Source organism: Mustela nigripes, chromosome 1, assembly GCF_022355385.1.
Source record: "Mustela nigripes isolate SB6536 chromosome 1, MUSNIG.SB6536, whole genome shotgun sequence".
Classification (NCBI taxonomy): Eukaryota; Metazoa; Chordata; class Mammalia; order Carnivora; family Mustelidae; genus Mustela; species Mustela nigripes.
In genome coordinates, this window is record NC_081557.1 from 118882032 (window position 1) to 118903975 (window position 21944).

Consider the following 21944-nt stretch of genomic DNA (forward strand, 5'->3'; position numbering starts at 1 on the left):
TGATTTGGAGATGACAGGGGTGGCTGGGAAAAGAAGCTGATTAGTATTCACAGAGTAAGTCCTTCTACATAGTGCATTATTAAAATCCTCTTCTGCTGAGATTTCCTTTTGGTGGGCATTGACATGGAACACAAGTATCTTCACTTTTTCACTCAATCAGAGAGGTTTATCCACACATTTCTTCTCCAGATTTCTTTGTCACCAGTTCTCCAATCATGTTTCTTCAAGTCCCTGATCCTCCAATCAAACGATTGCCTATAGCTATGAATCAGAATATAACTGTACATGTGGCCATTTTTCCTTCTAAGCAAAATGAACAACTAGGTGCACTGCTTAAAGTTCTGGGAGAAATCCTCTTCCTCACTTTCCTCCAAGGATTCCCCAAGAAGGAACTATAGTGCTACCACTGTCTACTTTCAAATAGTGACTGCATACAATACAGAACCACCTATAAGCCAGGGCTGAGTTTCCTCTTCCTTGGTCAATTGATCGTAAAGAACTCCTCCTGAGTCCATAGGTGAAAACTGGGAGATAGAAGGTGGTGTGGCTGGGTTGGAGTGAACCAAGGGCATTGGGATACTTCATGTATTTATTTCTTCAGGGCCTGCTTGAGCCCAATCTCATATATACTAATGTCCATAGGATGATGGAGTGCTGCTGTATGTACGTGCTCAATTTTATGTTTTGGTATATCAGATAACACTCAGTTAATGATGGGCAGCTCAGGTCATATGGTAACTTGGTGGCCCATGGTCTAGTGGTCAGTATCTACAAGTTCCAGCATTGGGCCAGAAACTGCTTCTCAAAAGGAAAATAGTTCTCTACAAAGGATGGAAGTACTTTGTTCCAAAACCCTAAGGGCCTATGCTATAATTTACATTTAAGGGCCTGCCACAGTCTCCCAACAGCATCCCTATCTGCCACTGATACTTCAAACTCCTGCTGGATCATATGACCCAAGTGGCAGAGAAGCTTATATAGCAGGCTGGACCTATTATAGAGCCTTCTGTCCTGGGATACATGTAGCAACTTTTTGGGTCACTTAGTAAATGGGCCAGAATAGCACACTCAAATGGGGAATATGTTGCCTCCAAAATCCAATGAGGCCCACTTGGTTATACCTCTTCTTTGGTTGCAGGAGGTAAAGTGACAATTTATGCTTTACCTTAGAAGGGGTATCTCAATATGTCTGACTTACTGAATCCCTACAAATTTCACCAATGTAGGAGGCCCCTGATATTGGTTAGATTTTTGCTCATTGCCTAGCATGTAAATGTCTTACCAATAAGTCTAGAGTAATTGATTTCTCTTGCTCACTAGGTCCACTCAGCACAATGTCATTAATGTAATGGAATAGTGTGATATCTTGTGGAGGGGAAAGTGATCTTATGATCAAGATCCCCATGAATTAAATTATAACATAGGCCTGGAGAGTTGATATATCCCTGAGGCAGGGCAATAAAGGTGTAATGCTGGCCTTGTCACTAGAAAACAAACTGCTCCTGGTGGACCTTATGAATAGGGATGGAGGAAAAGGCATTTTCCAAATCAGTAGCTGCATAGCAGATACCAGGCAATGTGTTAATTTGTTCAAGTAATTAAAGAGCATCTGGTAGAGTCACTGCATTTGAAGTCACCATCTTGTTATGCTTACAATAATCTTCTATCATTCAGTGTTCTGTCCAGGCCAGACAGAAGAGTTGAGTGGGGATGTGGTGGGAATCACCATCTCTGCAACCTTCAAGTCTTCAATGGGGACCTAATCTCTGTGATTCCCTCTGGGAATGCAGGATTGCATTCGGTTCACTATTTTCCTAGGTAAAGGCAGTGCCTCTTGGCCTTTTCCACCATAATATCCCTTACTCCATAGATCAAGGAACCAGTGTGATATTCTGCCAGCTTCTCAGTATGTCTTTTACAGTTATTTATTCCAGAGCTGAGGAAACAACCACATGGTGGATTCAGGGATCCACCCGACTTCCTGTGAGATGGACCTCAGTTAAAACCCCATTGATCACCTGACCTCCATAAGACCCTCCTCACACTGGAGGGCCACAGTTGTGTTTGTCTCTCCTGGAACCACTGTCCCTTCAGAGTCAGTGTCTGGTGGTCCCCCAAAATATTATTTTCCTTTTCCCCAGTGCACGATTATCCTAGTATAAAGCTGTAGGTCCCTGTAAGGAAGCCTTGGAAAATTAACAGTATAAATATTTTGTGTGTACTGAGGTACTTCCTCAAAGGTACCCAGCTTCCCTTTCTTTTTTTTTTTTTCTTTTTCAGCATAACAGTATTCCTTGTTTTTGCACCACACCCAGTGCTCCATGCAATCCGTGCCCTCTCCAATACCACCATCTGGTACCCCAACTTCCCACCCCCCGCCACTTCAAACCCCTCAGATTGTTTTTCAGAGTCCACAGTCCCAGCTTCCCTTTCATCTAAGTAACTCCAGGTTTGCAAACTGGCTCAAGTCTGAGGAGAAGCCATGACTATTTTTATAATTCAGATTAGACTTTTGTTCACTTGACCTAGAACTTCTCTGCTTATCCAGAACAAGTAAGATTTTCATAGGCTTCCTATCTGTTTCACCTCTAGGCACACTATGACCAACAGGCCAACACCATGATCCGTGCATGTCAGCCTATCCCTATCACTATGCTAACTCTGCTATCTATTATGGTATGCAGGCTCTCCTTGCCTTAGGCAGTTGAGTGCCACAATTAGATATTTAACACCCCCGGACCCAATTATTGTTATTGTGATTAGGTTTCCCAATTCAGAGACTGCAGTTCTTCCTGAAAGGTCTAACATACAAAGAATGATCATAGTGCTCTTCAAGGATTCTAAGATTCTCCTCACAGATTTACTTCTTACAGTGGTGGGGAAAGGCATGTCTTCTGGACCCTTCCAGGGTGGGTAAGTGGGTCTCAAATGACAAAACCACTCCAGCATCCCACCATCCCTGTCTTTGAATCCCTTTCTTCACATGAAATTGAGGGAGATCCAGCATTTCTCTCTCACTCACTGTGGGCCAACTTTTGGCCCATGCTTCAGCCCACCAACCAACCAAAGTGTTAGACCCTTTCTAATTCCCCAGGATGCAACGTTAAATAAAATTTTTTTAAAAAGTTAGCCCATATCAAATTCTGCCTGATCCAACATTATGTTTCTTCCATCATTATTCAACACCTTTAGTATCCATTACCACAAATATTCTTTCTGCATGAATTAGAAAACTCAAGTAGTTCTTTTGAAGTATAGCACACCACCTCATGGGTCATACTTTGTACCTCACCTTTAGGGTCCTGATGAGAACTGAGTTTACATATAGGTCTAGAGGCAAAGAGGGGTGGTGGGGGTGGGTCTTCAGAGAATCAGCATTGTCTTGCTTGGTAGTGGGGGAGGTCACTGCCCTCTCCTCAGACAATGTAGGCTTCAGACAGGGGTAAAGAGGTCACTTTTACTGAGGGTAGAGAAACTGCTTCCACTGTCAAAGATGATTTATCAGAATTTAGGTGTCTAGTGTTCCCAGCTCCATCAGGGTCTTCCCTGATCCCTTTCAGGATTCTATTCCTTCCCAATCAATGCCTTTAACAGTAGACACTCCATGAGGTCAGGAGTTCAACTCACATTGTATTTCAGTCAGATACAGAATGAGATTGTGAGTTTGATTTTTAACAATTTCAGCCTTGTGGTCATAGGAAAAAGGGTTTCTTTCAGAAAAAAAATGAAGACTTCAAGTTATTTCTGGGACTCTTGAGCTGGAAATTTGAACCAGGAGCTCATTCTTTTCTTTCCCCACTTTATCTAACATCATTAGGAGCAACCAACCGATCTCATTATACTTACTAGTTTGACAAAAATGTTTGAACATATCATAAATATGGTCACCCTGATCTTAGTTTCTTTTAAGTTTTGGAAAGGAATAAACAATGGTGATATTTTGCTTATCTCAATTGCCCCATCACACCATGGACTATCACTGCTCTCTTCACTACTAGAAATCATTAGTGTCTTTAAATCTAATCAGATTAGAAAACGAATTCCAGAAACCCCAGAATGAATTCAGAAAATTCCTCCTTAAAATTTTGTTCTTCTAGAAGCACTCTCAGGATGCCTCGGTGGCTCAGGTGGTTAAGCATCTGCCTTCAGCCCAGGTCATGGTCCCAGAATCCTGGGACTGAGTCCCACATTAGGCTCCCTGCTCAGCGAGAAGACTGCTTCTCCCTCTGCCCCTACCCCCTGCTCATGCTCTCTTTCACTCATGCTCTCTTTCTATCAAATAAAATCTTTAAAAAAAATTAGTATCATTCTCCATACCAAAATCTGTACAACTCAGAATTCCCCAGAGAAAAGTGTGTGTGTATGTGCATGTGTGTATGTATGTGTATAATAAGAAATTGCCTCACATGATCATGGAGACTGGTAAATTCTAATCCACTGTGTGATCTATCAGGCTCAAGACACAGAAAAGCTGATGGTGATAAACTCTGAGAAGACCACCCAGGAAAGGTGATAGTGCAGATGAAATCCAAAAGCAATGTATTGAAGAAAGTCTCTCTTTTTTGTGGAGGCTAGTCTCTTTGTTCTATTCAGACCTTCAACTAATTGGATGAAGCCCACCACCTTATGGAGAGCAATCTGCTTACTGGAAGTTCACTTATTCAAATGCTAATCTCATCCAAAAACCATCATACTTTCCAAGTTGAGATATAAAATTAACTGTTTTAGTCTCTCAGGTATCTTTCACATAGTATTTTGTTTTTCCCATATGTTAGAACTAATAACTTGCCAATACTTATCCTTACTTTGAGGACAACTTATTTTTACCTCTTTCTTGAGCAATGTTAATTTTTTTTCTCAGGACCCCCTGCTTAAAAATCACATTTTCATTCTCTACCTTAGAACTCTTCTCTTTGGGGGCAGAAGGGTTTGTTCTCTTTCCCCCTTGCTTTCATCTTATTACCAGTTTTCACTTCCAGTTTATTCTTTAGTCAAATTGATGATGTTCATCTCCAGTTAGCCGTGTTTGTTCTCTTTTCCACACTTGGAAAAACGTCACTTCTACCTTCAGTAGATTCTCCTCCATGTTTCAGTCTCTCTGAGGAGACTTCTGGGTCCTGCCAGCCCATGAAGATGGTCCCCTCTGTACTCTGCAGGATTCCTGGGTCCCAAACCCTCTAGCACTCTGTTGGAAGGGTCAGGTGTGGGACATATCAGTGTTTGCCAAAAAGCTTCTTGAAGATGGGATCCTGTCTTCTGCTAAATCCTCCAGCATCTGACTCTGTGAGCTATCAGTGTAAGACCAAATTACTGAGTGCTGCCATGTGACTCTTTTCTTTGGCTTCAGTCTCCATTGGATTCCTGGGCCACACTAAAGATGCAGTGACAATTTAGCAAATGCAAAACTTTAAAAGGAACCTGGGAATTTTCTCATGACCTACAGCATGGCTGATACTTCAGAAAAAGATTGTGAGACAAAGCACTTCCTAGTTCTTTTTCCCCCACTCTAGCCTTGCTGTCCCAGTGGTCCTGAAACAGCAATTTCTGGACATATTTTTCTTCAGAAGCACCTGGGAGCCTGGAATTTGGCTATCTTGGAGGCCAGCCAACCAGAATGTCCACCATCAAAGGACATCTTCAACACACAGTTCCCTTTTCCTGTTCATAGCATTTTTATTTCTGTGTAGGGCACCACCTGCACCCACTATCAGTTCACATAGTTCTAAATGGATGGCCCTTTGCTGGCTCCTGGAGTGGACTTCAAGCCTCACCTAGAAGAATGCCACTGTTAGCCACAGTGACTGGGGCAGCAATGGGCTGTGGGCTTATGAGCTATGAGAATTAATTGCTGAGATTATCAGGAAGAAGGCTCTCTCTTTTGACTGGGGCTATTAAACTGGTAGGATGCAAACTGGAGGTACTGGTAGTCATTATGGTCACCACTTGGAAGCCCTTTTTGAGGGTGATAACTCTAAAAAAAAAAAAAGTCCTTGTTGACATTTGTTGAGTCCCTAGATTCAGCCATGCCCAAAGCCAAATACCACTCCTGTTTTTTTTCTGCTATGTACATCTACATCTATAAATAACAGTTTTGACTTTAGTTTGAGATAGATAACTCACTTGCATTGGAAAGAGTCCTGACTAATGGAGGAACCCAAAACCTAGTCCGCAAGGCAAGGCTCCATCCTGCCTCTCTGGTCTTACTATCTATTGTCACCTTCAGTTCCTGGCCCTTAGATCTAATCTGTAGCCTATCTGTCTGTTGGTGGTACATTTTCACACAGCTTCACTGGTTGAGGAATAGCATCTGCTTTATTATCAGTAGAAAATGTCCCAGCATATCACGTAGGACAGAAGTGAAATCAGGATCCAGAATCTGGGGCTTCCTGGCTCTGGAAATTCTGCAGCGTGGGACCTCATTTGTTTCCTGTTGGGAGGAGCTTTCATTTCCTCAGCATCAAAGGGCCTTCCCTCTATCTCAGTCACTTTCTTAATCCAGAGGTTGTAATTTTCTAACAAGGTGTATATTCCTGGTGTGTTTTTCTGTCCACAGCTCTTGCCCCAGCTGATAATGCCCACCTGATACCAGGTCTTGTCCGACTCTGTGGTGCAGACCAGAGGGCCCCCACTGTCACCCTGTGGGCAGAGAACACGGTTCAATAGTCAGTCCCATTCTAGACTTCTCATTTAAGACAAAGCATAAGTCACTCATTGAGACAATGCACTGATCTCCCCTGTTCCAGGCTGCCAGAAGAGATGTTATCATTGCTGACCATGCCCACCCCTCTCCTGGGTCCACAGGAGCAGTATGCTGCTGTCAGGCTAGCTCTGAGAGTTATAGACAGTGGAGAGGACAAAACTGAAGAGGGAGGAGAGAGAGGGAGTTGGTGAGAGAATAACTGCATATAGCACAGAAGAAGGGAGTTGGAGGAGAGAGCAAATGCTGCACAGACCAAGAGGAGTGGAAGCTAGTTTTTTGGGCCTTACCAAATGAGCAGCTCTGGAAAGGGCTGTAAAAGAAAATAACAAAAGCAGGATATGAGAAGTATTGTTAGAGTTGGTAGAAATGCATTGAATCTCCTTTCGTGTTCTTCTAGAAGCATGAAGGAGAATGATGTTCCTTTTTAATTCTTTGGTGTGAGTGTCTGTCTGCAAGCGACCTAAAGCTTTTCTGAATGCATGACGCATCTGGGGTGGAATCACAAGGGCCTATGGCTCCCATGATTACATATATAGAAAATATATACCAAGTCCTCCTGTGTACCATCTATCTATCTATCTATCTATCTATCTATCTATCTATCTATATGTATATATATGTATGTATATGCGGCTTTCTTCTACCCATTTTAATATATGCAAAATTAAGTTTAAGGAGACTCTAAAAGCTTGATCAGAGCTACACCATAGCCCAGCCAGAACTGGAACCAGGACTTCCTGATGCCAAAGCACACATTCTTTCCACCTTGCTACTTGCCTTTCATGGAAGTTGCTGAGTGTCTACAATCATTCAGGAGTCCTTTCTGCAATGGAGAAATAGCCTCTTTTCCAAGATCATGAACAGGTGGCTAGAATGAATGGAATCTTACAACAAGCTCTAACAGAAGGAGAAGGATTACCTGGACACGATACATTGAGGCACAGTGTTAGCCCCTGGATTTTTGTTTCTCATCAATCACATTATCTCAGTGAGGTAGGTATTTTTTTTTTAAGATTTTATTTATTTACTCGACAGACAGAGATTACAAGTAGGCAGACAGGTAGGCAGAGAGAGAGAGGCGGAAGGAAGCAGGCTCCCCACTGAGCAGAGAGCCCGATGTGGGGCTCGATCCCAGGACCCTGGGATCATGACCCAAGCACAAGTTTAACACACTGAGCCACCCAGGAGCCCCAGTAAGGTAGATATTTTGATTCCCATTTTATAATTCCAAATTTGAAGGTTAAAGAGGTTTGATCACTCTCATTTAACAAATCTTCACTGAGGGAAAAACTAATCGTCAGGCCTTTGGGATACAAGACCTTATGCTCTAGTGGAAGAGATCAAAAAGTAAGCAAAAAGGATCAACTGTGTTTGATGGGACAGGAGTATGAACACAGTAAAGGAGGAGTACAAAGCAGGGAATAAATTGATTCTGTTGAGGGAAAGTTCTGTCAGGGTAGACTTCAAAGCATTTAGTCTGAAGGGTACATAGGAATTTGACAGGAAGTGTGTGTGTGGCAGGGGACTGACTGGAGGGGAATCAGACAGGAAGTAGAGGAACTAAGAGGAGGACATAAAAATGAAGATCTGAACCAGGGATGACTTTGGATATAAATGATTAACTAGTTCCCAGGTCATAGAGTGTGGATAGCAGAGATAAAGTGTAGAGGGGAGATAATGAATAAATGTGTTCAAATGGAGTTTGGGTTGACTGAGGGGTGCATCACCAAGCAGAGGGATACACAGAGCAGAATTACAAAGAGGTCATGGCTCAAGGACATCCAATAAATGTGGTACAAAATCAAAATTGCCCTTTCCAGTATAAAATGTTGTCTCTAACACTTGTCTGGTTTTTGTGGGTGTTTTTGTTTGTACTGGTTTTGTTTCAGTCATTGGGCAAGAACCAAATAAATAGAATCTCCACTCTACTAACTCCTTCCATAAATTTTGTTTTTATAATGTTCCTCATTTTATGAAGGGGTGAATGTTATTAAAAATCTCATTAGGAGCGCCTGGGTGGCTCAGTGGGTTAAAGCCTCTGCCTTCGGCTCAGATCGTGATCCCAGGATCCTGGGATCGAGCCCCTCATCAGGCTCTCTGCTCGGTGGGGAGCCTGCTTCCTCCTCTCTCTCTGCCTGTCTCTTTGCCTACTTATGATCTCTGTCTGTCAAATAAAATCTTTTTAAAAAAATCTCATTTTTCTGTTGCCTTGATTATTCGTTATTTTCTTATACAACTGTCCCCGGGCAAGTAACTCTTCTAAGCTGCAGTTTCCACATAGTTCAAGTGAAAATAATACCAAGTACTTGCCAAGACTGTCGGCAGATAAAATTTTAAGAATCTATGAATCACTCATCCCAGGGTAAATGCTATGTAGTAAAAGCCCTAGAAATATATTAATATTGTTATTTTTACCCTTATGTGTTACAAACATTGCTTGTATATTTAGGAAATAGAGATTCTCCTCACAGACTGCTGGAGCCAAGAAGGATGTCTGTAAATACATGTCCTTTTATCCATGAACCTTTTTTTTTTCTTTCTGTTGGAAAGAAAAAGCACACATTGCTTCAAAGGAGGGTCTGGTCTCAAACAGTTAAGGACCTGGTGCTGATGACAACCTAAGTGGGACTTTCTTCCAAAGATGAAGTCTGATAGCCAACTGTCTGTCTGATTAGAAACATACTGACCATGAGAGCCTGGAAGTTCACCTCTGTGAGACAGTTAATTATACCATGTCATTACTCCTCTCTGTTTTGGGGTAGAAGCAGATGACTCAGCTTTCAGCCTGGCACCACTACCACCTGGACTTCGCACAAGTCGCTTAAATTCTAATCCTTCTTTTCTCATCTATTAATCAGGGAAAGTGAGAGCTGCCCAGCCCCTTGTTCAGGGTAGTGGAGAAAATGAAAATATTGAGTATGTGTAAAAGAGCTATGAACTTATTACACTGCTTTGGATCCAATCAGATAGTGAAAGGAATTATAGATGATTAAAATAAATATTATCTCACCTGTGAAGCAGAGTCTTGATTAAATATTTCTATATATTTCTTCATAGTTTTTAAATCTGTGATTCTAGGAGCACCTGGCTGACTCAGTTGGTAGAGCATGTGACTCTAGATCTCAGGGCTGTAAGTTCGAGCCCTATGCTGGGTGTAGAGATTACTTAAAGTAATTTTTTTTTAAATTAAATAAAAATAAAGTGTCCGTGATTCTAAAAGTCAAAGAATCTATGTAGTGAAATAAGACATCTGTGACAGCAGCAGGGATGATGAGCTCAAGATAACACAGGGCAGTGGAACTACTCTGTATAATACTATAATGATGGCTATGCGTAATTAGACTTTTTTCTTAACTTACAGGATTCATAACACCATAAATGAACCCTAAAGTAAGCTACGAACTTTTGGTGATAGTGATGTGTCTGTATCAGTCTGTAGGTTGTAATAATTGTACCCCTCTGTTGGGGGATGTCGATAGTGCAAGAGGTTAGACATGTGGGAACAGGGGTAAATGGGAAATCCCAATACCTTCCTCTCAATTTGTTGTGAACCCAAAACTCTCTAAAAAAATAATGTGATAAAAAAAATAAATAAAGTGGATCAGGTCTAAATCAAGTCAGCTTGGCAGTCCCATAACCAGACTTCTCAGCAGCCCAGTTGGATGCCAGTTCTTAACCTGCAGACTCTTAGCCTCCTTGAGGACCTCTCTCAAGTGTCCCCTCCCCTAGGGCCATTTTATGGACAGATAGTTGTTGGCTTACTTGGAAGGTTCATCTATTTGGCAAACATTTTTTGAGGATTTTTCATGTGCCAACCACTGTGCTATGCAGTGAGAATTTACACATGAGTAAGACAACAATTCTGTTGGAGCTGAGAAGACAGACCTGAAAACAGTTAGTTCATTGTTATGACTGTTGCTCTGGAAAGTTGATAGTCCTTCACAAAAGTATTAAATTACTAGCTGGCGATAAGTTTGATTTTATATTGTTTGACTATGCCATTTAAAAATTAGTTTTTAATTAAACTTTTTAATTTTCATAGTGTAACCTGAGTAAGGGTATTACAAAGAGGAAAAGTGTTGGGAAATGTTAATGAAAAATCCATTTTTCCATTGTTAACACTTAATTTTAATTTGTATTTTAAGTATAGCATCATCATATTGTTATTATTTTGAACATATCTAAATGTTTTCATTATAAAATTATCATTTCCCTGAATTATATGATGATATGGTTTGTAGAAGTTTGCTAAATTTAAAAGCATGATTTTATTTTTAAAGACTATTTTTGAACCCAGGGGACTACCTGCCTAGTTTATCTGTTTTAAAGTGATGATAATATTAAATAATTTTATAAAAATTTCCTTGACTGCATCACTGTCAGCTTATTGTTAATGATAGAAAGCTGTCCAAACAGAAAGCAAAGATTTTCACTTCACGATTTTATAAAAACAAGGCCTAAAATGATAACCACACCTTAATTTATAATATTCTTAAGTAATAGACAATTAATTTTAGAAGTTTTCACTACAGTACATTTTGATGGGAGAGGTCTTAAAGAAAAAGTCCTAGATTCTAGATAGTGGATCCAGCCACTGCTTGAAGCAAAGGTACATAAAATGTCATCAAAGGTGACCCTTGATGCCTTTGAAGTTTGCCACAGTTGGCTTTGGCTGTTTGAATGTGGGACAGTGTTAAATCAAAGAGATTGAAATGGTCCAGAGGGAGTGCCCATGGGGCCTGATTGTTATATTCTTGGGTAAGCGGTGGGGATGACAGCAAGTCTTCCATGCCTGGCACATACCTCCCCTGCTGATCTTGTTCTGTCCAGCTCTCCAGACTCGTCTCTTATAATTTCTAGCTTCCGAAATCCTGGAGATTCCCTGGGCGCATGATGCTGTTTCAAGCTTTTATGATTTTTCCCACATTTTCTCCAACTTCCCTCTCATTCCAATCTTATCTGTTAAATGTTGTTTCCCCTTTTCTATTGATCTTGGGAGCCCTTTGGCTCATGCTTCCGTATGAAATAGTTGCTCTCTGAGTCTGTGATAGAGCTAGGATCTGAGATCTTTCTGTAACTGCTATTATTGGGAAGCTTTGTCTTCTTTTTATTATTTAATTTTGATATAACTGTGGTTGTGTAAGGCAATGACTGTAATGTTGTAATTGTATAATGCTGTTGTAAGAAGTGTATGTTATAATGCTAAAATGCAGTTGTAAGAAGTAATACAAAGAGATCCTGTGTTTTCTCCAGTAATAACATCTTTATATGTTTCTTCCAATAACAACATCTTACAAAACTACAGTACAATAGCACAACCAGGATGTTGGCATCTACACAGGGATCCCTCATGTTGCCCTTTCTGGGCTGCCTCCATGTCTATAATTTTGTCATTTCTAGAATGTTTTGTAAATGGAATTATTCGCTGTGGGACCTCTGGAGATTGGCTTGTTTCACAGAGTGTAAGTCTCATGAGATCCATCCACATTGGTGCATGTATTAACGGTGTATTTTTGTTATAGCTGAGTGGTATTGCATGGCATTGATGTATTATAGTTTAACCATCCACATCTTTAAAGAAATTTGTTTCCAATTTTTGTCTATTATGAATGCTATAAACACTCCTGGGCAGGTTTCAATGTGAACACAAGCCTTCATTTGTCCAGAATAAGTGCCTAAGAGTGGCATTAGCTGGCTTGTATGGCAGGAGTGCATTCCATTTTTCAAGAAACTGCCAGTTTTCCAGAGTGGTTGGACTATTTTACATTCCTACCAGGAATGCATGAGTGCTCCAGTTCCTCTGCATTTTTGTCAGCATTTGGTGGTGTCACTATTTTTTTTTTAATTTTCAGCATAACAGTATTCATTATTTTTTCACCACACCCAGTGCTCCATGCAATCCGTGCCCTCTATAATACCCACCACCTGGTACCCCAACCTCCCACACGCCCCCCGCCCCCCCGCCACTTCAAAACCCTCGGATTGTTTTTCGGAGTCCATAGTCTCTCATGATTCACCTCCCCTTCCAATTTACCCCAACCCCCTTCTCTCTAACTCCCCATGTCCTCCATGCTTTTTGTTATGCTCCACAAATAAGTGAAACCATATGATAATTGACTCTCTCTGCTTGACTTATTTCACTCAGCATAATCTCTTCCAGTCATGTTCATGTTGCTACAAAAGTTGGGTATTCATCCTTTTGATGGAGGCATAATACTCCATAGTGTCTATGGACCACATCTTCCTTATCCATTCGTTTGTTGAAGGGCATCTTTGTTCTTTCCACAGTTTGGCGACCATGGCCATTGTTGCTATGAACATTGGGGTACAAATGGCCCTTCTTTTCATGACATCTGTATCTTTGGGGTAGATACCCAGTAGTGCAATTGCAGGGTCATAGGGAAGTTCTATTTTTAATTTCTTGAGGAATCTCCACACTGTTCTCCAAAGAGGCTGCACCAACTTGCATTCCCACCAGCAGTGGAAGAGGGTTCCCCTTTCTCCACATCCCCTCCAACACACGTTGCTTCCTGTCTTGTTAATTTTGGCCATTCTAACTGGTATAAGGTGATATCTCAATGTGGTTTTCATTTGAATCTCCCTGATGGCTAGTGATGATGAACATTTTTTCATGTGTCTGATAGCCATTTATATGTCTTCATTGGAGAAGTGTCTGTTCATATCTTCTGCCCATTTTTTATATGATTGTCTGTTTTGTGTGTGTTGAGTTTGAGGAGTTCATTATAGATCCTGGATATCAAGCTTTTGTCTGTACTGTCATTTGCAAATATCTTCTCCCATTCCGTGGGTTGCCTCTTTGTTTTCTTGACTGTTTCCTTTGCTGTGCAGAAGCTTTTGATTTTGATGAAGTCCCAAAAGTTTATTTTTGCTTTTGTTTCCTTTGCCTTTGGAGATATATCTTGAAAGAAGTTGCTGTGGCTGATATCAAAGAGATTACTGCCTATGTTCTCCTCTAGGATTCTGATGGATTCCTGTCTCACGTTGAGGTCTTTTATCCATTTTGAGTTTATCTTTGTGTACAGTGTAAGAAAATGGTCGAGTTTCATTCATCTACATATAGCTGTCCCTGCCATCTTGTCCCCCTGTCACTATTCTTTTTAAGCCATTCTGAGAGGTATGGATTGATAGCTCATTATACTTTTAATTTTCATTTGTTTAATGGTTAATAACATTGTACTTCTTTTCATGTTCTTATTTGCCCTCTGTATATCTTGTTTAGTGAAATGTCTGTCCATGTCTTTTGCCCATTTCCTAACTGGATAGATTTTTTTCTACCATTGAGTTTGAGAGTTCTCTATATGTTCTAGATAATTCCTTTGTTGGATATCATCTCCCAGTCTATAGCTTTGTTTTCATCCTTTTGTAACAGCACTCCAATCAGTCTTAAGTGTTGACTTGCTTCATCTTAACACACTCCTTACTTGCTGACCTGAGTCCCCTGATCTCTAACAGAATGAACTTACTTTCTTTGAGGTTTTGTAGACCATGGGCCTTGAGGAGTGAAGGACTAGAACTTTCCCATGCCACAGAAGCCAGCAAGTCTATTTGAAACCTCCTCAGCTTTCTGATTAGCTAAAAAAAATTTTTAAAAAATTTAAAAAAAATTTTTTAAGGTCATACAAATGATTTTTACTGTCCTCTCTTTGTGCATCTGTAGACCTGGAACACCTTTGCAGAAAGAACAGAGTACTCCCAGTACCAGATCCCCTTACATTGGAATAATGCTTACAGCTGGCATCATCAAGTCTTCATGTAATCAAGAAACATGGCTGCCACTTCCTTTGCTGATTAACCACACTAAACCCCTTTAAAAATCCAGGACCAGGCAGAAACATAAGAGTTGGCTTTTGTTCAAAAGTCCATCTTCTCCCTGGGTTGCTGGTTTCCTGAATAGAGCTCTAATTTCTTTCCAGTCAAAAACCTGTCTCTTGAGTAATGGCCTTTCAAGTGACTGGGAAGCTGAACTTGAATTTGGTAACACTCTTAATGGGGTCTTTCACAGAACAAATTTTTTTTAATTTTGATGAGGTCCAGTTTATCAGTTTTTCCTTTTATGAGTTGTATCTTTGATGTTATTCTATGTCTCAAGGATTGCCTGTGTTTTTTACTAAACTTTTTATAGTTTTACATTTAAGTTCATGATGCATTTTGAATTGTTTTTCTTTAAGGACTATTTATTTGAGAGAGCATGAGCAGGAGGGAGGGGCAGAGGCAGAGGGAGAAGTAGGCTCTCTGCTGAACAAGGAGCCTGACATGGGGCTCCATCTGAGGACACGGAGATATGACCTGAGCCAAAGTCAAATATTTAACTGACTGAGCCACCCAGGCACTCCTTAAGTTAACTTTTAATTGAACTTATTCTAGGAATTAATGGTTCTCAATGAAAAATATAGATTTATCCTAATTTTTGGCTTTATTTTTCCTTATTTTCTTTATCCTATGATTATCAATAAATTAAATCCATCTCTCTATTCTAGCTATGACAGATCCTACCTAGAGTATTGCCTGGAGTATTAGGTTATGAGACTGGTTGTTATTTAAAATCTTCAGTTTTAATAGGTTTCTTTGAAACTGGAGTCAGGGAGAGGGGATAGCAACTCTTTACCATGGGATTGGGGTGGAAGCCCTGATTCCCCAACTCAGGCCTGTGATGACACCTAAGGGAGGAGCAGGAGTGCTCAGTTATTCCTAGGTGGGGTGAAAGTCCAAGTTTCTCAGGTGCCTCCACTGACATCAAGGGGGGCAAAGGATGGCTGGTTACTACTAGATGGTAGTTAAAGTCCTGATTCTCCACATAGCTGCTTCTGTAACCACCACTATGGGCTAGAATGAAGTCGAGGTTGTCCACTTGATCTTGGTTGATGGGTTGGGGGAATCAATTTTTTTCCTGTTCTTTTGTTTGAATACAATGTTTAATATCTGTTGTCAAAAAGTTTCTGCCTTCCTAGGTTGCTTCTTTCCTAGTCCAAAGAGAGGGAAATCTTTCTTGTTTTGTTCATTTTCATCTGCGCTCATTGGCATTCTGAGATGCAGACTCATCTAGCATCCAGTCTGGGATATATAAGAAGCAAAAAGAAAACCCAAGGAACTCACTGCTGGGTCCTTCCTTAAGTGTTGTATAGCCAATCAGTCCATATCTACCTTTCAGAGCCTTTATTTTTGTTCTATAATATAATGTCCAGTAGTTTCAGCTGTACTTAGTGGGAGGGATTGGGGGAACTATGTTTACTCCATTCTGTCTAGAACCAGAAGTTCCAATTCTCTTTTTTGTTTTATAATGTTAAATTGTCCAGAATGTGAAGAAAACACAAGGTTGACATGATGTTTGATACGATCTCTGGTTTTGGTCTGCACAATAATCACCATATGTGACTCCTGCTAAACAGAGTCATTTTTTCTCATGGACAGTGTTCATTCTTTCTCACCTCAGAGCCCCTCCTTTTCTCCCTGATTCCTTCAACCCCTATCCCAGCAACTCTCTTCCAAGACTTTATCTCACAGCCTAGCAGGAAAAATTATCATCTTCCAACAATGAACAATAACAGACAATTCTGTAGATAAACACTCTCCCCTTCCATGAGATAGCTTTTTCATTACTCTACAAAATATTTAACATCTGCATTCATAGTCATAGTTTTATGTCAGTGACCAGCAAATGAGTAGAGCTAAGTGGGCTCATTAGGATGATGATGAACAGAGCATCTCCAAAGACAAAGAGAATGGTTTTAAAGACAATACCCATAATTCATCCTTAGAGCCACAGGAAGCTAATTCCCAAGGTTTTCCCCCCCTATTTTTTCTAGCATCAATCAAAAATGTTTTTCTTTTTAAATTGTGGTATTGATTTTATTTAAAACTAAGATACCAGTCTTTTGTCCCATGAAATCCATATGTATTTTCCAAATATTATAAATCTTTATTCAATGGCCTGCCCAGAAGTTTGTGGACTCCTTTAGGTTAGAAACTGTGTCTCATTCATTGTTGGATTCCCCAGGGCTTAATGTGCTCAACAGTAAATTAATGAAATAAAATTATTCCTTCTATGAATCTCAAATCCTGCTTGGCTTTCTCTTTTTTAAGAATTCCAAAAAATGGGAAAGCAGTGGAGCCCTATTTATGTAGTATATCTAAAGAGTAGAAATATTTATACAGTGTTGCTACATACTGACTCATGGACATGCACTGACATTCCAAGGACCTGACAATAAGTACTTCCCAATTCATGTCCCCATTTCCATGGTAGAGCCCTGAATCCCACACATTTTACAGACTCTTAACTGTCTATTCTCTATGAAGAGGCGATACCCTGCAATGGCAGCCCTGAGGTGATAAGAGTCTATAGGGTGAAGTTGGGGATACCCCTTAGTTACCTGGCAAGCATCAAAACTCTCATTCTGATAGCCAGCACACAGCATATTCTTGGTAAGTTTTGGAAATGCTTCTGAGCATTTCTCCCAATCCATGATGATCATTGGCACTTTCATCAGATCAGTTTTCACAGAGCTTTTATCATCTAAAATCACATTAGAAAAGTCACTAGATAGCAGTCCCAGTGCTGATAATGCACCTAGATCACCCTGTGTATTCCTGTGTCCCATCAGCCACTTGTCTACTTTTCTTCATATCCTCCACTCCCCACTTCCTTCCAGTAATCCCATGCTATTCACTCATTCTACAATCCCAGGCTTTTCTAAACTATTCCCCACCTACTTGGATTATTCCTCTTATTCCAAATCATATTCCTGCTTCCAAGCAGACTTCCTCCTTGACTCCAACCAGCCCTACAGACTTGACTCCTTGAAACTGTCTATTGATCATTTCTCAGCATAAGACTGCCTCTTCAGCATGTATACCTATTGCTACTTCTTAGTAAATTTCTAAATTCTTCTCCTTATTGAGTAGTTTTAATTGCATAGGTATCTATCTGCCTCCTCCTCACTTCTAACTCTCCAGTAGTAGCCCAGAAACAGCGTTACTCTAGTTGTCTTCTCATTACTAAACGCCTGAAATACCTACCATCTTCCAGACCCCAGCTGGTTGTAAAGCTCCCCATGGACCTAGGGTCTTGTTCAGGCCTGAGACAGAGCTGTGCTGTTCCCATCCGTTCCCCAACCTATTTTCTTTGGGGATAGTCCAATGGAGCTTTCATAATCCCTTTCTGCCCTAGTACAGCTCTTCCTATCTTGGCCAAGTAACAATTTAACAACAAGTAACAACAAATTCATTTCTAAGAATGGCTGGGCAACACTCCAGGACCATCAAATATCTAGGCTGGGACAGGCTTCTTGAATGCCTGTAGGAACCAGGTGGGAAACATCAATGTGTGAATCAAAGGAAATGCAAGAGAATAAAGAGTATGGGGGCCCCCCGGCAAACTGGAGAGTTTAAATTCAGTTAAACAAACAAACAAGAATGCTCTGTGCTGGCTGAATATGACCACACCTGGCGACTGGTTTGGACCTGGCATCTCAACTAGGGGCCTTGAGGAGTTGTTTCCTTGGCACTGGGAAGGGGCTGAGAGTTGGCCTCTGTGAGCCTCAGGTATGCAGGGATTTGCTCTAATGCAAGTATTTTTCTCCTTCCTCCTTCCTTCACTCTCCCTCTTTTCATGCTTCTGCCCACATCTTTAGATTTACTGGCCTCAGATGCCCATGATGTGGCTCCTCCCCCAGTAGCTCTCAGGAGATGCTGAGTGGACACATACCACTGTTGGTCTGACCCCATCCTGCCACCCAGCATTTGTGCCACAAAGAAGGGCTGGGCTTTCCAGGTATGCAGATGGGCTCTGTTAGTCCATTGAACCTGATGGGTGAGTCCAAGAGCAGCAAGGCGATATCATTGTCCATGCTGAGTCTTCGAAATTCCTTGTGAAGAACTATGCTGGTAACCCCCTTTATTTCCAGGGATGAGCTGCTTAAGTCATTGCTTCCCAACACAACGCTCAAGTCTGTTGGACTGGTGGCACAGAAACAGAGAGGAGGAAGGAGGTGAGGAAGAGGAGTCATGAAGGGCACAGAATTTATGCTGCCCCAAACCTCTAAATCCCCTATAGTTCTAGGGACCTTTCAGACTTGTCCTACTGGGGCTGTTGCTCAGAAGATGTAAGAATTTGAAAAAGGTAGAGGGAAGTGAAACACCAGGGGTGTCAGACTATAGCCATATTGCTGCTCCAGCACAGTCCTAGAGATGTGAATGAGATACTCCTGTCTAATGCTACCGAGAAAGTACTTAGCTTTGGGTATTCCAAAGAATACACAGGAGGCCACTTGGCATGGCTCAAACTCACTTCAGATAGGTAAGGTGTTATTACATTGATTTGCCTACCAGTCACTTGGAGACTCAGGCACAGAATTGAATCTAGACTTACTATTGATTAAGCATAAAAAATCTTAAATAATAATTTAAGCATTCCCTCAGGGCAAAATGGCCAGAAACTTCCCAATAGCCAATCCTTAAGTATATAATGGAAGCATATGTGACAAGTTTCCTTGGATATGCCATGATGAAACTTTCTCCTGTTTTTTTATTAATTTTTTAAAAAGTTAGACTTTCCGTGTATCTTCAAACTTTCTTGAGGTGGTGTAGCAGATATAGCAGAAAGCATAGGCACTGGAGCCAGGATTTAAATTCTATTTTTGTTTACTATATGTGCATCATGGGTGAGTCACCCAGTCATATTGGGCCTGTTTCCTTCTCTATAAAAATAGTATTGTTCATTCTACCTGCCTCAGAGTGTTATTGAAAGATTGAATGAGTTAAAATGGGATTATTCATCTACCTTGTTCACGTAGCTGAATGTCAGAATGAATAAGTTAATACAAGTAATTTCTTAGCAGGTAACTGATTCATGATTAGTAAACAGTAAATGCTAGACTTACAACCAGTCTCTTGGAGTGCAGAGAAAACTCTCCAAGGAGCAAGTAAATATGGTGTCAGATAGCCCAGGATTCCTGACTTCCAAAATTAGCAGACTATCCTCCTAGAAGGTCTTACATGTCCTAGAAGAGGTGGGTGGAACAAGCCTTTGACCCTACAAAACCATGAATGCTCCTGAAGAGGACAGTGTTTGACCTCAGGGAAACAATAGTTATTTGTCCTGGGTGACAGTGAAGAGGGCATAGCAGATGCCACCTTCAGGTTCACTGCCTCCTCCTTCTTAGGGCTGGAAGGGTTCGGTGGTAGTCATTCCTGTCTGGCTCAGGACTGACCAGGTCTAGGATTTCCCTTAGCAATCAAGTTTTGCTGAGAGTGCCCTGGGAATGAACAGTGTCAGAAGCAACAAGAATGGGCTCTTAATACTTACAGTAGCTCTTCAAAAATTAAACAGTGAGCAGCAGTGACAATCCACCACTTGTTGATGATTGAGCCGCCGCAGAAATGTTCATTTCTTGCCTGAATACTCACCTGCCATGGGAACTCACCCACCTCAGCCTCCATCCCCCCTATGATTTTGGAATACTGAGCTCCTTCCTCAAAAATTGGTCTTTTACCACATTCTGGTGGATGAAAGAGAAAAAAAAAAAACAGGAAAAAATGCAACATTTTGTAATTGTCCACGAAGGCTTATAAGTAGTTATTATTATACCCTTTCCAGAAATGTGGAAACAGAGGCTGGCCCAGTGAAGCACCTTTAGGAAGACAAGTAAGCCAACAGATACTTTATTTTGCTGCAGAGGGTCTGGGACAAAAGTGTTGGCTCTGTCCCCTCTCTAGCATTGTGATCTCAGAAAAGTCACTTCATTGAGCTTGTTTCTAAGCTCTAGCCAAAGAAAAATGAGGGAAATATTTGTCCAGAGCCATCTCTGGAGTGTTAGGCAGAATAATGACCCCACCCCCAATAGATATCCATGTCCTAATGGACCATGCCCTGGAACTTATGACTCTGTTACCTTTCAGGGAAAGGGGGACTTGGGAGATGGAATTAAAGTTGCTAATTCGCTGACCTTAAAATGGGGAGATTATCCTGAATAATGTGAGTGGGCCCAGTGTAGTTACAAGAGTCCTTAACATGGTGAAAGGAAGCAGGAGATAGATATGACTATTGAAGAAAGGCCTGCAGAGATGCATGCTGCTATCTTTGAAGATGGAGGGACTACCAGCCAAGGAATACAGATACCCTGTAAACCTAGAAAAGGCAAAGCTAAGATTCTCCCCTAAAGCCTCATATTAGGAACAAAGTCCTGCTCACAGCTTGATCTTTGCCCAGTGAGACCTGTGCACACTTTTATCCTACAAAAATGTAAGGTAAGAAATGGGTGTTAAGTTTGTGGTTGTTTGTTATAGCAACCATAGGAAACATACATGCAGGAAACAAGATGACCCAGAAAGGGTGTGGACCTTCTGCAAGCCCTGAGCCTAAGCCGTTTTAGGTTAAAACATTCTATTCCAGGCAGAGGAGCTCCATGCCCTGAGAAGCTGAGAGCAAAGGCTGTGGCTGCTCTTGCAGAGAAGAGATATTCACCTCTGGACAGAGTACAGATCCAGCACCTTGCCCACAGGAGGAGAAGCCTGTCCATTTATGTTGGTTGGCTTGAAAATTGCTTTGTACTCTGGAACAAGGAAAGAGTTTGACTCTAAGGAGCCTAAGATCTCCTCTTGTCTCTTTCTTGATGGCACTTTTGCAATTTTTCAGTCAATAAAGGTTTTGAGGATTTTGTAGTGTGGGTTGGATTGACCAAATAGTGGTCATGTTTTGCTTAAAAAAAAAAAAAAAAGAAGAACAACTAGAATGAAAATTCAGCAATTTGCATCAAAAGACTTCAACTGTCAGTAATCTATAAAGGCTCTTTTGGATCTACACTCTTTTATTTACCAAACACAGAGTGCTTACTAGGTGTCATGCATTGTTACAAACACTCTACAAAGACCAATTTACTTAATTTTCATAATAATGCTATGAGATAGGTACTGTTATTATCATCCCCACTTTACAGTTGAGATAGCTGAGGGACAGAGAGGTTAAGTAATTTGCCCAAGGTAACACAGCTAGTCATGGCCAGACCAAAATTTGAACCTAGGCAATCTGACTTCACAGTGAGTGCTCTTGGCACTACTCAGTGCCCCTCTCTGTCTGGAATATTCTTCTCTCAGATGGTTGTGTGGCTCACTTTGTTTAAGCCTTTGTTCAAGAATCACTTCTTTGGAAAGTTCTCCCTAACCCCTCCTGTCCTGGTCTCTCTTTATCTCCTACCCTGTATTATATTTCTTCATCACTTTATCATTA

At 41.0% G+C, this 21944-nt stretch overlaps 1 protein-coding gene across 1 annotated transcript; it reads right to left on the reverse strand.

Annotated features, from left to right (window-relative positions):
- Window positions 1-6318: 6318 nt before the first annotated feature.
- On the reverse strand, window positions 6319-20263 carry PRSS55 (serine protease 55). The gene is made up of 4 exons (XM_059409940.1): window positions 20025-20263; window positions 18426-18676; window positions 17092-17234; window positions 6319-6636 (listed from the first exon to the last, which is right to left on the reverse strand). Exons 1-4 carry the CDS (start codon window positions 20261-20263, stop codon window positions 6319-6321), a joined length of 951 nt encoding a protein of 316 aa, XP_059265923.1.
- Window positions 20264-21944: the final 1681 nt, after the last annotated feature.